Source organism: Balaenoptera ricei, chromosome 1, assembly GCF_028023285.1.
Source record: "Balaenoptera ricei isolate mBalRic1 chromosome 1, mBalRic1.hap2, whole genome shotgun sequence".
NCBI lineage: Eukaryota > Metazoa > Chordata > Mammalia > Artiodactyla > Balaenopteridae > Balaenoptera > Balaenoptera ricei.
In genome coordinates, this window is record NC_082639.1 from 146,541,947 (window position 1) to 146,555,972 (window position 14,026).

At 37.8% G+C, this 14,026-nt stretch overlaps 1 protein-coding gene across 1 annotated transcript in view; it reads left to right on the forward strand.

Annotated features, from left to right (window-relative positions):
• Positions 1-13,566, forward strand: part of TSEN15 (tRNA splicing endonuclease subunit 15) — a 38,430-nt gene extending 24,864 nt beyond the window's left edge. Inside the window, exons 4-5 of the mRNA XM_059904103.1 lie at positions 12,440-12,581; positions 13,124-13,566. Of these exons, the coding sequence (XP_059760086.1) occupies positions 12,440-12,581; positions 13,124-13,144 (163 nt within the window). The 3' untranslated portion in view covers positions 13,145-13,566. The remainder of the gene's footprint in view (positions 1-12,439; positions 12,582-13,123) is intronic.
• Positions 13,567-14,026: the final 460 nt, after the last annotated feature.

Consider the following 14,026-nt stretch of genomic DNA (forward strand, 5'->3'; position numbering starts at 1 on the left):
AAGACCCAGCATCACTCAATGACCAGCAAGCTACAGTGCTGAACACCCTATGCCAAACAACTAGCAAGACAGGAACACAGCCTCATCCATTAGCAGAGAGGCTGCCTAAAATCATAATAAGGCCACAGACACCCCAAAATACACCACCAGACGTGGACGTGCCCGCCAGAAAGACAAGATCCAGCCTCATCCACCAGAGCTCAGGCACTAGTTCCCTCCACCAGGAAGCCTACACAACCCACTGAACCAACCTTAGCCACTGGGGACAGATACCAAAAACAACGGGAACTACAAACCTGCAACCTGTGATAAGGAGACCCCAAACACAGTAAGATAAGCAAAATGAGACGACAGAAAAACACACAGCAGATGAAGGAGCAGGGTCAAAACACACTAGACTTAACAAATGAAGAGGAAATAGGTAGTCTACCTGAAAAAGAATTCAGAATAATGATAGTAAGGATGATCCAAAATCTTGGAAATAGAATAGACAAAATGCAAGAAGCATTTAACAAGGACGTAGAAGAACTAAAGAGGAATCAAGCAATGATGAAAAACACAATAAATGAAATTAAAAATACTCTAGATGGGATCAATAGCAGAATAACTGAGGCAGAAGAAAGGATAAGTGACCTGGAAGATAAAATGGTGGAAATAACTACTGCAGAGCAGGATAAAGAAAAAAGAATGAAAAGAACTGAGGACAGTCTCAGAGACCTCTGGGACAGCATTAAACGCACCAACATTCGAATTATAGGGGTCCCAGAAGAAGAAGAGAAAAAGAAAGGGACTGAGAAAATATTTGAAGAGATTATAGTTGAAAACTTCCCTAATATGGGAAAGGAAATAGTTAATCAAGTCCAGGAAGCACAGAGAGTCCCATACAGGATAAACCCAAGGAGAAACACGCCAAGACACATATTAATCAAACTGTCAAAAATTAAATATAAGGAAAACATATTAAAGGCAGCAAGGGAAAAAAAACAAATAACACACAAGGGAATCCCCATAAGGTTAACATCTGATCTTTCAGCAGAAACTCTGCAAGCCAGAAGGGAGTGGCAGGATATACTTAAAGTCATGAAGGAGAAGAACCTACAACCAAGATTACTCTACCCAGCAAGGATCTCATTCAAATGTGATGGAGAAATTAAAACCTTTACAGACAAGCAAAAGCTGAGAGAGTTCAGCACTACCAAACCAGCTTTACAACAAATGCTAAAGGAACTTCTCTAGGCAAGAAACACAAGAGAAGGAAAACACCTACAATAACAAACCCAAAACATTTAAGAAAATGGGAATAGGAACATACATATCGATAATTACCTTGAATGTAAATGGATTAAATGCTCCCACCAAAAGACACAGACTGGCTGAATGGATACAAAAACAAGACCCATATATATGCTGTCTACAAGAGACCCACTTCAGACCTAGAGACACATACGGACTGAAAGTGAGGGGATGGAAAAAGATATTCCATGCGAATGGAAATCAAAAGAAAGCTGGAGTAGCAATTCTCATATCAGACAAAATAGACTTTAAAATAAAGACTATCACAAGAGACAAAGAAGGACACTATATAATGATCAAGGGATCGATCCAAGAGGAAGGTATAACAATTGTAAATATTTATGCACCCAACATAGGAGCACCTCAATACATAAGGCAAGTACTAACAGCCATAAAAGGGGAAATCGACAGCAACACAATCATAGTAGGGGACTTTAACACCCCACTTTCACCAATGGACAGATCATCCAAAATGAAAATAAATAAGGAAACACAAGCTTTAAATGATACATTAAACAAGATAGACTTAATTGATATTTATAGGACATTCCACCCAAAAACAACAGAATACACATTTTTCTCAAGTGCTCATGGAACATTCTCCAGGATAGATCATATCTTGGGTCACAAATCAAACCTTGGTAAATTTAAGAAAATTGAAATCGTATCAAGTATCTTTTCCGACCACAACGCTATGAGACTAGATATCAATTACAGGAAAAGATCTGTAAAAAATACAAACACATGGAGGCTACACAATACATTACTTAATAATGAAGTGATTACTGAAGAAATCAAAGGGGAAATCAAAAAATACCTAGAAATAAATGACAATGGAGATACGACGACCCAAAACCTATGGGACGCAGCAAAAGCAGTGCTAAGAGGGAAGTTTATAGCAATACAAGCCTACCTCAAGAAACAGGAAACATCTCGAATAAACAACCTAACCTTGCACCTAAAGCAATTAGAGAAAGAAGAACAAAAAAACCCCAAAGCCAGCAGAAGGAAAGAAATTATAAAGATCAGGTCAGAAATAAATGAAAAAGAAATGAAGGAAACAATAGCAAAAATCAATGAAACTAAAAGCTGGTTCTTTGAGAAGATAAACAAAATTGATAAACCATTAGCCAGACTCATCAAGAGAAAAAGGGAGAAGACTCAGATCAATAGAATTAGAAATGAAAAAGGAGAAATAACCACTGACACTGCAGAAATACAAAAGATCATGAGAGATTACTACAAGCAACTCTATGCCAATAAAATGGACAACCTGGAAGAAATGGACAGATTCTTAGAAATGCACAACCTGCCGAGACTGAACCAGGAAGAAATAGAAAATATGAACAGACCAATCACAAGCACTGAAATTGAAACTGTGATTAAAAACCTTCCAACAAACAAAAGCCCAGGACCAGATGGCTTCACAGGTGAATTCTATCAAACATTTAGAGAAGAGCTAACACCTATCCTTCTCAAACTCTTCCAAAATATTGCAGAGGGAGGAACACTCCCAAACTCATTCTACGAGGCCACCATCACCCTGATACCAAAACCAGACAAAGATGTCACAAAGAAAGAAAACTACAGGCCAATATCACTGATGAACATAGATGCAAAAATCCTCAACAAAATACTCGCAAACAGAATCCAACAGCACATTAAAAGGATCATACACCATGATCAAGTGGGGTTTATCCCAGGAATGCAAGGATTCTTCAATATACGCAAATCAATCAATGTGATACACCATATTAACAAATTGAAGGAGAAAAACCATATGATCATCTCAATAGATGCAGAGAAAGCTTTCGACAAAATTCAACACCCATTTATGATAAAAGCCCTGCAGAAAGTAGGCATAGAGGGAACTTTCCTCAACATAATAAAGGCCATATATGACAAACCCACAGCCAACATTGTCCTCAATGGTGAAAAACTGAAACCATTTCCACTAAGATCAGGAACAAGACAAGGTTGCCCACTCTCACCACTATTATTCAACATAGTTTTGGAAGTGTTAGCCACAGCAATCAGAGAAGACAAAGAAATAAAAGGAATCCAAATCGGAAAAGAAGAAGTAAAGCTGTCACTATTTGCAGATGACATGATACTATACATAGAGAATCCTAAAGAGGCTACCAGAAAACTCCTAGAGCTAATCAATGAATTTGGTAAAGTAGCAGGATACAAAATTAATGCACAGAAATCTCTTGCATTTCTATACACTAATGACGAAAAATCTGAAAGTGAAATTAAGAAAACACTCCCGTTTACCATTGCAACAAAAAGAATAAGATATCTAGGAATAAACCTACCTAAGGAGACAAAAGACCTGTATGCAGAAGATTATAAGACACTGATGAAAGAAATTAAAGATGATACAAATAGATGGAGAGATATACCATGTTCCTGGATTGGAAGAATCAACATTGTGAAAATGACTCTACTACCCAAAGCAATCTACAGATTCAATGCAATCCCTATCAAACTACCACTGGCATTTTTCACAGAACTAGAACAAAAAATTTCACAATTTGTATGGAAACACAAAAGACCCCGAATAGCCAAAGCAATCTTGAGAACGAAAAATGGAGCTGGGGGAATCAGGCTCCCTGACTTCAGACTATATTACAAAGCTTCAGTAATCAAGACAGTTTGGTACTGGCACAAAAACAGAAATATAGATCAATGGAACAGGATAGAAAGCCCAGAGATAAACCCACACACATATGGTCACCTTGTCTTTGATAAAGGAGGCAAGCATATACAGTGGAGAAAAGACAGCCTCTTCAATAAGTGGTGCTGGGAAAATTGGACAGGTACATGTAAAAGTATGAAATTAGAACACTCCCTGACACCATGCACAAAAATAAACTCCAAATGGATTAAAGACCTAAGTGTAAGGCCAGACACTATCAAACTCTTAGAGGAAAACATAGGCAGAACACTCTATGACATACATCACAGCAAGATTCTTTTTGACCCAGCTCCCAGAGAAATGGAAATAAGAACACAAATAAACAAATGGGACCTAATGAAACTTAAAAGCTTTTGCACAGCAAAGGAAACCATAAACAAGACCAAAAGACAACCCTTAGAATGGGAGAAAATATTTGCAAATGAAGCAACTGACAAAGGATTAATCTCCAAGATTTACAAGCAGCTCATGCAGCTCAATAACAAAAAAACGAACAACCCAATCCAAAAATGGGCAGAAGACCTAAATAGACATTTCTCCAAAGAAGATATACAGATGGCCTACAGACACATGAAAGAATGCTCAACATCATTAATCATTAGAGAAATGCAAATCAAAACTACAATGAGATATCATCTCACACCGGTCAGAATGGCCATCATCAAAAAATCTAGAAACAATAAATGCTGGAGAGGGTGTGGAGGAAAGGGAACACTCTTGCACTGTTGGTGGGAATGTAAATTGATACAGCCACTATGGAGAACAGTATGGAGGTTCCTTAAAAAACTACAAATAGAACTACCATACGACCCAGCAATCCCACTACTGGGCATATACCCTGAGAAAACCATAGGTCAAAAAGTGTCATGTACCACAATGTTCATTGCAGCTCTATTTACAATAGCCAGGACATGGAAGCAACCTAAATGTCCATCGACAGATGAATGGATAAAGAAGATGTGGCACATATATACAATGGAATATTACTCAGCCGTAAAAAGAAATGAAATGGAGGTATTTGTAATGAGGTGGATGGAGTTAGAGTCTGTCATACAGAGTGAAGTAAGTCAGAAAGAGAAAAACAAATACAGTATGCTAACACATATATACGGAATCTAAGGAAAAAAAAAAAAAAAAGGCCATGAAGAACCTAGTGGCAAGACGGGAATAAAGACACAGACCTACTAGAGAATGGACTTGAGGATATGGGGAGGGGGTGGGGGGAGATGTGACAGGGTAAGAGAGTGTCATGGACATATATACACTACCAAATGTAAAATAGATAGCTAGTGGGAAGCAGCCGCATAGCACAGGGAGATCAGCTCGGTGCTTTGTGACCACCTAGAGGGGTGGGATGGGGAGGGTGGGAGGGAGGGAGATGCAAGAGGGAAGAGAAATGGGAACATATTGTATATGTATAACTGATTCACTTTGTTATAAAGCAGAAGCTAACACACTATTGTAAGGCAATTATACTTCAATAAAGATGTTTAAAAAAAAAAAAAAAAAAAAAGATACATTATAGTGATCTCTAGAACCACCACTAAGAAACTCGAAAAAGTACAGTTGACCTTTGAACAATGCAGGGGTTAGAGGTGCCAATCCTCTGCACAGTTGAAAATCCAAGTGTAACTTTACAGTTGACCCTCTGTATCCACAGTTCTGCATCCGCAGGTTTAACCAAACAGGGATCATGTAGCACTATAGTACATATTTATTGAAAAAAAATCCACGTATAATTGGACCTGCATAGTTCAAATCTGTGTTGTTCAGGGGTCAACACAAATTAAAATTAAAATGGTACACTAGAAAACATCAATTTATTACAAAAGAAGGTGGTAAAGGAGGAACAGAGGAACAAAAAAGACATGTGATATATAGAAAACAAATAGCAAAATGGCAGATATAAATCCAACAATATCAGTATTAATTTTAAATGTGAATGGATTAAATACTCCAATCAAAGGACAGAAATTATAAGACTGGATATAAAAACAAGATCCAACTACATGCTGTCTGTAAAAGAGACACTTTACATTCAGAGACAACAATTTTGGAAAAGTCTCAGCTGTTTCTTCTATACTGCTATAGTCTGAATGTATCCCCTATGTTTCATATGTTGAAATCCTAAGCCCTGAAAATGATAGTATTAGGAGGTGGGACCTTTGGAGGTGCTTAAGCCATGATGGTGGAGCCCTCATAAATGGAATGAGTGCCTTAAAAAAAGACCTCACATTTCAGATAGCTCTGAGAAACTGCTCCAAAGAGGTAGGGGGGAAGGTCAGTATATATGTGATTTTGGTGAAGGGGGAGTACTTGCAATTAAGCACATTTTTTTTTTTAAACATCTTTATTGAAGTATAATTGCCTTACAATGGTGTGTTAGCTTCTGATTTATAACAAAGTGAATCAGTTATACATATACAATATGTTCCCATTTCTCTTCCCTCTTGCATCTCCCTCCCTCCCACCCTCCCCATCCCACCCCTCTAGGTGGTCACAAAGCACCGAGCTGATCTCCCTGTGCTATGCGGCTGCTTCCCACTAGCTATCTATTTTACATTTGGTAGTGTATATATGTCCATGACACTCTCTTACCCTGTCACATCTCACCCCACCCCCTCCCCATATCCTCAAGTCCATTCTCTAGTAGGTCTGTGTCTTTATTCCCGTCTTGCCACTAGGTTCTTCATGGCCTTTTTTTTTTTTCCTTAGATTCCGTATATATGTGTTAGCATACTGTATTTGTTTTTCTCTTTCTGACTTACTTCACTCTGTATGACAGACTCTAACTCCATCCACCTCATTACAAATACCTCCATTTCATTTCTTTTTATAGCTGAGTAATATTCCATTAAATGAAGCAACTGACAAAGGATTAATCTCCAAGATTTACAAGCAGCTCATGCAGCTCAATAACAAAAAAACGAACAACCCAATCCAAAAATGGGCAGAAGACCTAAATAGACATTTCTCCAAAGAAGATAAGCACATATTTTTTGCAGAAGGTTTCTGCTAGTCACAAGGAGCAGACGTCACCATGAAGGATTTTAGTGCTTTTCTAGATATGAGGAGATACAAGAATTGGGCTCATAAAATCAGCTCCTGAAAGTATCTAATTATTGGAAGACCTGTTCTGCTAGTTTTTCCCAGAGCACAGAGTGCCTCATTTCTGCTCTCCACACTGAACTCCTTTCAGGGGGTGTGGAAAGTCAGCAGCTGCAGTAGCACATGATTTAATCCTTGTAGAGGTGGATGGCAAGTGCTAATGGCAAGTGCCAATTTGTAGTTGACAGTGCCCACAGCCTAATCCCAGAAATCTGTGAATATGTTATGGCAAAAGAGATTTTGCAGATGAGATTAAGTTAAGGATCTTGTGATTGGGAGATTTCCCTGGATTATCCGGGTGGGCCTTATTAAAAAAAAAAGAGAGAGAGACCTTACAGAGATCCCTTGCCCCTTTTACCATGTGAGGACACGGTAAGAAGGTGCTGGCTATGAGCCACGAAGAGGACCTCCTCCAGAATGAGACCATGCTGGTGCCTTGATCTGGGACTTCCCAGCCTCCAGAACCCTGAGAAATAAATATCTGTTGTTTATAAGCTGCCTGGTCTGTGGTATTTTGTTATAGCAGCCTGAACGGACTAAGACACACACCATTCTCTCCTTATTTTCCTCTGTAATTCTGTTTACACGTATGTTAAACTGATATTGCATCAAAGGCCTCTGATGTTTTATTTAAAGAAAAAAAAATTTCTCTTTGTACTTCAATTAAGTTTCTTGTGACCTATTTTCAGGTTCACTAAATCCTTTCTTCTGCTGTGTCTAATCTACCATTAAGCCTAGTCAATACTTTGAAAATACATTTTTAAATTCTAGAATGTTCATTTTCTTTAGAATTTTCATTTTTTTGCTTATATTTTTCATCTTGTCACCCATTTTGTCTGTTTTTTTCCTCAATACTATAACATTTATTATAGTTATTTTAGAGTCTTTACTAATTCCAACATCTGTTTTTCAACAGCCTTAGTTTTCTGACAGTCATCTTGTATTGACTTTTTGCTCTTGATTATTAGATATATTTTCCTGCTTCTTCACATAGCTTAGAGTTTTTCACTGGATGCTGGACATTGTGTATGAAAAAGAGACTGATGTTGATAGACGGATGTCGATTCTACTCCCCGCCTCCAAAGAGCTCATCCTTTCCTCTATCTGGCAGGTAGAGTTAGTGTCTAATTTAGTCAATCAAATCAGAAGTCAAGAGGAATCATGGCAGAATTGCAGCTTTAGTTATCTCAGTTCTCTTCTTGGTTTCAAATGTCTTCAGAATGGGATCAGCCCTCTCTTCAGCAGGGCTTAGTGATTAGGGCTTGCTTGCCATTTTCCAGTCCCTTCCCCAGCTTCTCATGCTGTTGCTTAAACACAGCAAAAGTCCCATGAGTGAGAGTTGGTGAACTGGAGAGATTGGTGTCTTTTAAGATTCCATTCCACTATGCCAGTTCATGTGCCATTTTTACAAGTCGTGCTGTTTTCTCCTGATCCCAATAAAGTTGCTTGCGTATGACTGGCTTACTCCTCCAACCACTGTGGCCAGACTTAGCAGTTGCCCTCAGGGATGGAAGTGGCTGTGTCTTGGTCTCTACTTTACCCTGGAAGGGCTCATTGCTCATTGGAATTTAGTTCCTTTAAACTTCTTTGTGTTTACCTCTCTTTTATGGCATTAAAGGAAAATGGCATATTGTTAAGCAAATCAGGTGTTTTCTCTTTATTATCATAGGAATGGTGGTCTTTTGAAATCTTTTATATCCTCATTAGAAGTGGAACCTCCTTCTGTGCTGACTTTTGAATAAATAATATTGAAACAAAAAAAGGAACACTGCCTTGGTGATCATATCTTACCATTTTTATTCTTAACCTTTTTTTAAAAATAAATAAATTTATTTATTTATTTTTATTTTTGGCTGCATTGGTCTTCGTTGCTGTGCGCGGGCTTTCTCTAGTTGCGGCGAGCGGGGGCTACTCTTTGTTGCGGTGCGTGGGCTTTTCATTGCGGTGGCTTCTCTTGTTGCGGAGCACGGGCTCTAGGCGTGCAGGCTTCAGTAGTTGTGGCATGCAGGCTCAGTAGTTGTGGCTCGAGGGCTCTAGAGCACAGGCTCAGTAGTTGTGGCACACGGGCTTAGTTGCTCCGCGGCATGTGGGATCTTCCCAGACCAGGGCTCAAACCCATGTCCCCTGCATTGGCAGGCAGATTCTTAACCAGTGTGCCACCAGGGAAGCCTCCTTAACCTTTTTTGTAATGTAGAGTAGGGGTCAGCAAACCTTTTCTTAAAGGGCTAGATAGTAAATATGTTGGGCTTTGCGGACAGAGTGGCAAAATCGAGGCTATTATGTAGGTACTTATATGACCATTCAAAATGTACCATTTAAAGATGTAGTAAAGATTATTCTTAGCTCATGAGCCATAGAAAACAGGTGACCATAGTTTGCCAAGCCCTGGTATAGAGACAAATGATAAAACAATGTGACTGTTTTGATGAACAAAAAGCAAGCAAATATCAGATACTTTTAAGAAATTAAATTCTAAGGAGTTCTTTGGTACACCATCTACCACTGTCATCTACAATAATAAGTACCAAAAATGATGATCCTGAGCTGTCAAGACAAGTTTAACTTTTATTTAGTGTAATTGAATTGCATAATAAATTTTAGAAAAATGTTTATCAGAAATATTTTAAAGTTTATATGTCTGAAGAGTTAGTTATAGCCATATGGAAACCTTCATTCTAAAAGCCTCATTCCAGGACTTCCCTGGTGGTCCAGTGGATAAGACTTTGCCCTCCCAATGCAGGGGGCCCGGGTTCGATCCCTGGTCGGGGAACTAGATCTCACATGCGTGCTGCAACTAAGAGTCCACATGCCGCAACTAAAGATCCTGCATGCCGCAACTAAGATCTGGCACAAAATAAATGAAGTAAATAAATAAATAAATATTATAAGAAAAAAAAAAAGCCGCATTCATTCTACCCAAGTATTCTACTACATATTGAGCATTAACAATTTTTTTTTCCCAGAAATCTTTTTTTCTTTTTTTAGTTAATTAATTAATTTTTGGCTGTGTTGGGTCTTCGTTTCTGTGCAAGGGCTTTCTCTACTTGCAGCAAGTGGGGGCCACTCTTCATCACGGTGCACAGGCCTCTCACTGTTGCGGCCTCTCTGGTTGCGGAGCACAGGCTCCAGACGCGCAGGCTCAATAGTTGTGGCTCACGGGCCTAGTTGCTCCGCGGCATGTGGGATCTTCCCCAACCAGGGCTCGAACCCGTGTCCCCTGCATTGGCAGGCAGATTCTCAACCACTGCGCCACCAGGGAAGCCCAACAATTTTTTTTAAAAAGCTTTGACCCTCAAAATGGGTACAATCCAGTGGAAAACAGACACTTAGATGTAAATATAAATACAAGGTAGTGATTGCAGTAATGTAGGTTTGCACAAGGTGCCTCTGTAGGGTTGGGGAAAGGTGGCAGGGAAGACTTCAGAGAGAAGATGATGCTTTGCTGACTCTTGAAAAGGAATTAAGATTTTGTCAGGTAAACATTTTATTTATCCAGTATTAGCAGTATTACCATATTGTTGAATTGACTCTTTCAAGGTCATTTTAGAAATGGTTTGACTATGAGGAAGCAAACTTAGAAACTCATTCTCTCCTTATCTGATTACATACCTGTGAAATTTAAATGATAGTAGGTAAGCAGCTTTTTGTGACTGTTTTAAGAAACCAGTTATCACTCTGTAACATATGCAGTGACTAAATGATAGTTTAGCAAGAACAATTTAATTTCAGCTTTTCTAGAAGTTTATTGCTGTTTTAAATCACTTTTAAAATCTTGTCTCCACCACAGGTTTTTAAAAAAGCATTATAATTACTATAGGAAGAATATTTCAAAGCAGAGACTTTTCTTTTTAGATACTTTATAGATTCAGCAGCTAGTAGGATGGGTGAAGAATCACAAGAATTTTTACTTAGGGTTGGGAGTAGAATTTAAGGGCACAAATCAGACTTTTGTTAAAGAGAATATAGTATTGAGTTATTTATGTATTCAGTTGTATCATGTTAATATGCTAGTAAATCTTTTTCCAATTCCTGGAAAATTGGTTAGCTTCATGAAAAAACAACTGATCATTTTTTATTTGCCTTTTTAAGAAAGCTCCTCTGGAGGTTATATTTTACTGAATTATTGAATACAGGTTTTATTGAGTAGGTAATAAGGATTTTTAGTTTGTGGTAAACAAAAGCTTATAGTCCTTTGAAGACCTAGATATTGGATTTAGTAGATTATTTTCCACAGCAAGCAAACTGAAATCCTTTATAACATTGATGTTTGATATATAATTTTACAAAAAAGTATTTTCTCTCTATATTTTTCTTTTAGCTTTTATTAAGTAACAGAATACATATTAAGAGCCACAAAAATATCTATATTCATATCTAATAATTCTGATACCTGGAAAGACCCAACAGAATTATATAAAAAGAAACAACTACCTGCAGAAAGATGATTATTACAGCTTTATATTAACACCCTCCTCCTCACAAAAAACCTGAAAGAACTTTACAGCAATAGGGGAATGATTGGATAAATTAGGAGGCAATAGAATATTATATAGCCATATAAAGGTTGTAATTATTAACACCAGTAGAAACATGGGGAAATGTTTATTATAGTCTATTTAAAAAAAAACCAGGGGCTTCCCTGGTGGTGCAGTGGTTGAGAGTCTACCTGCCAATGCAGGGGACACAGGTTCGAGCCCTGGTCTGGGAAGATCCCACATGCCGCGGAGCAACTGGGCCCGTGAGCCACAACTACTGAGCCTGCGCGTCTGGAGCCTGTGCTCCGCAACAAGAGAGGCCGCGATAATGAGAGGCCCGCGCACCGCTATGAAGAGTGGCCCCCGCTTGCCGCAACTAGAGAGAGCCCTCGCACAGAAACGAAGACCCATCACAGCCAAAAATAAATAAATAAATAATTTAAAAAAAACAAACAAAAAACAACAAACCTGAATACCAAATTGTTCCACTGTAAGATACCAAGTTGGAAAATTGGAAAAATGAGTAACCGAGATCTTTAGCTAATTTAGATGCACTAAGTACTGTTAGTGTCCCATCCTGTTGGTTGCTAAATGCAGTTTTGATTCTCTCAGGTATGATGATCAGGAGAGATGGGTGAATACAAAAGAGAAGGACTGAAAGTCAGTAGATAGCTCTTATTTGCAAGATTTTCTGTATAAGAAGACAACTTTAAATGTTTATATTTGAGCCTTCATACATTTCCTGAGTCCGCATTATGGATATAATGTTATTGCCTACCTCTTCTCCAAGATTTTACAGTATTTGATCTTATTATTAATTGAGTGATTGTGAACGCTAAATGTGTTGTGACTTTGTTTTCAGGATAAGGGAGATCTTGAAGGCATCTCGAAAATTGCAAGGTGATCCAGATTTGCCGATGTCTTTTACTTTGGCCATAGTGGAGTCTGACTCCACAATAGTCTATTACAAACTTACTGATGGATTTATGCTGCCAGATCCTCAGGTCAGTTTTGGGGCAACTATCAGTAAACATTGAAAAAAGAAGAAAGTTATGACATGATTTTAAGTGTGAATCAATCCATTTACAGAACCATCACTTCTTTTGCAATATGAACATTCAAGAAAAAAAATGACTTGGTTTTTCATACCTCAGAAATGGCTATGTTCTGTTCAAAGTAACATGTTCCTAGCTGTTTTCACAAAAATAATTTGACTTCCCTACTCTACAGAAAATTTCATAGTTTCCCAGAGTACTTCATGAAGTCATGATGCATTTAATGATTTGATGAGTAACTGGGATGGAATGGAAAGGCTTATAATAGTTTTAAGAACACTTAAACACTTCTTTAAGGAAATGTTAAATTGGTTGACATTTTTACAGGAACAATTTAATAAATAAATGTGTTTTATATGATCTCTTTACATACATTGTTGGCATAATTGGGATAATCACATTACATATCTTCCTAGTTTTGCTTTTAAATTATATTATCTATTGGGGAAAAGGTCCATCCTTATCTTTTTTTTTTTTTTTTTATGTTGCAGAATATTTCCCTTAGAAGATGACACCTATACTTCCCGATGCTTGCTTTATTCACACAAGATTGGATTGAGACCCATCAGCCTGATTCATCTTTTATCTCAGAGATAGTCAGGGTTGACTTAGCTGGTCCCATTCCATAAGTTTTCTTTTTGAAGAATAAAACTTTCCCAGATAGAAGAATTTATTTTATTCAAAAATATAGGGTAGTTGCTCTAGAACTTTCTCATCTGGAGACAGTTTAATTATAGTTGTATACAAGTTTATGCCTAGGGTGTGTTCAGAAGGGTAGAACATTGTTGAGACTGCCACCTCTTTCCCTTACCCAACCCTCTCAGTGCCTTTTGGTCACTACAGCTAGCCTAGAATGGCATTTCAGGTACACCTTGACACCTGGGGAGTTTACTTTAGTCTGCTTTTTCATCCCCAATAAAAAGTATTCTTTCAATTGGTTTTTTTCTTGTTGCAATTACTGTCACTTCCCTCTTTGGTTGACTTTAAATCAAAACTAAAAATATGCTCATCCAGAGTGTAAAATTACATGTCTAGATTAATAGGGACCAGAGAATTGCTACCTACAAGAGTACTGGGTCTTTTTTTTCCATTCTTATTACCACCACCTGTACTGTATCATAGCTACAATATTACAAGAGAGATAGTAGGGGACAGTGTTAACCTTAAAAACATCTTTCTTAAGTAAACCCAGTTTTTCCACTTTTGTTAATACCTCCCAATTAAGTTGCCTAAAGTATAAACAATTATATGCACAAAGATGTTTCAAGTGACATTTTGGGGCATATAATAATCCAAATTATAAATGACTTAAAAGTTTAAGCCAAGGGTCAGCAAAATTTTTCTGGAAAGGGTCAGAAAGGAAATATTTTAGGTTTTTCAGGTCATATAGGCTT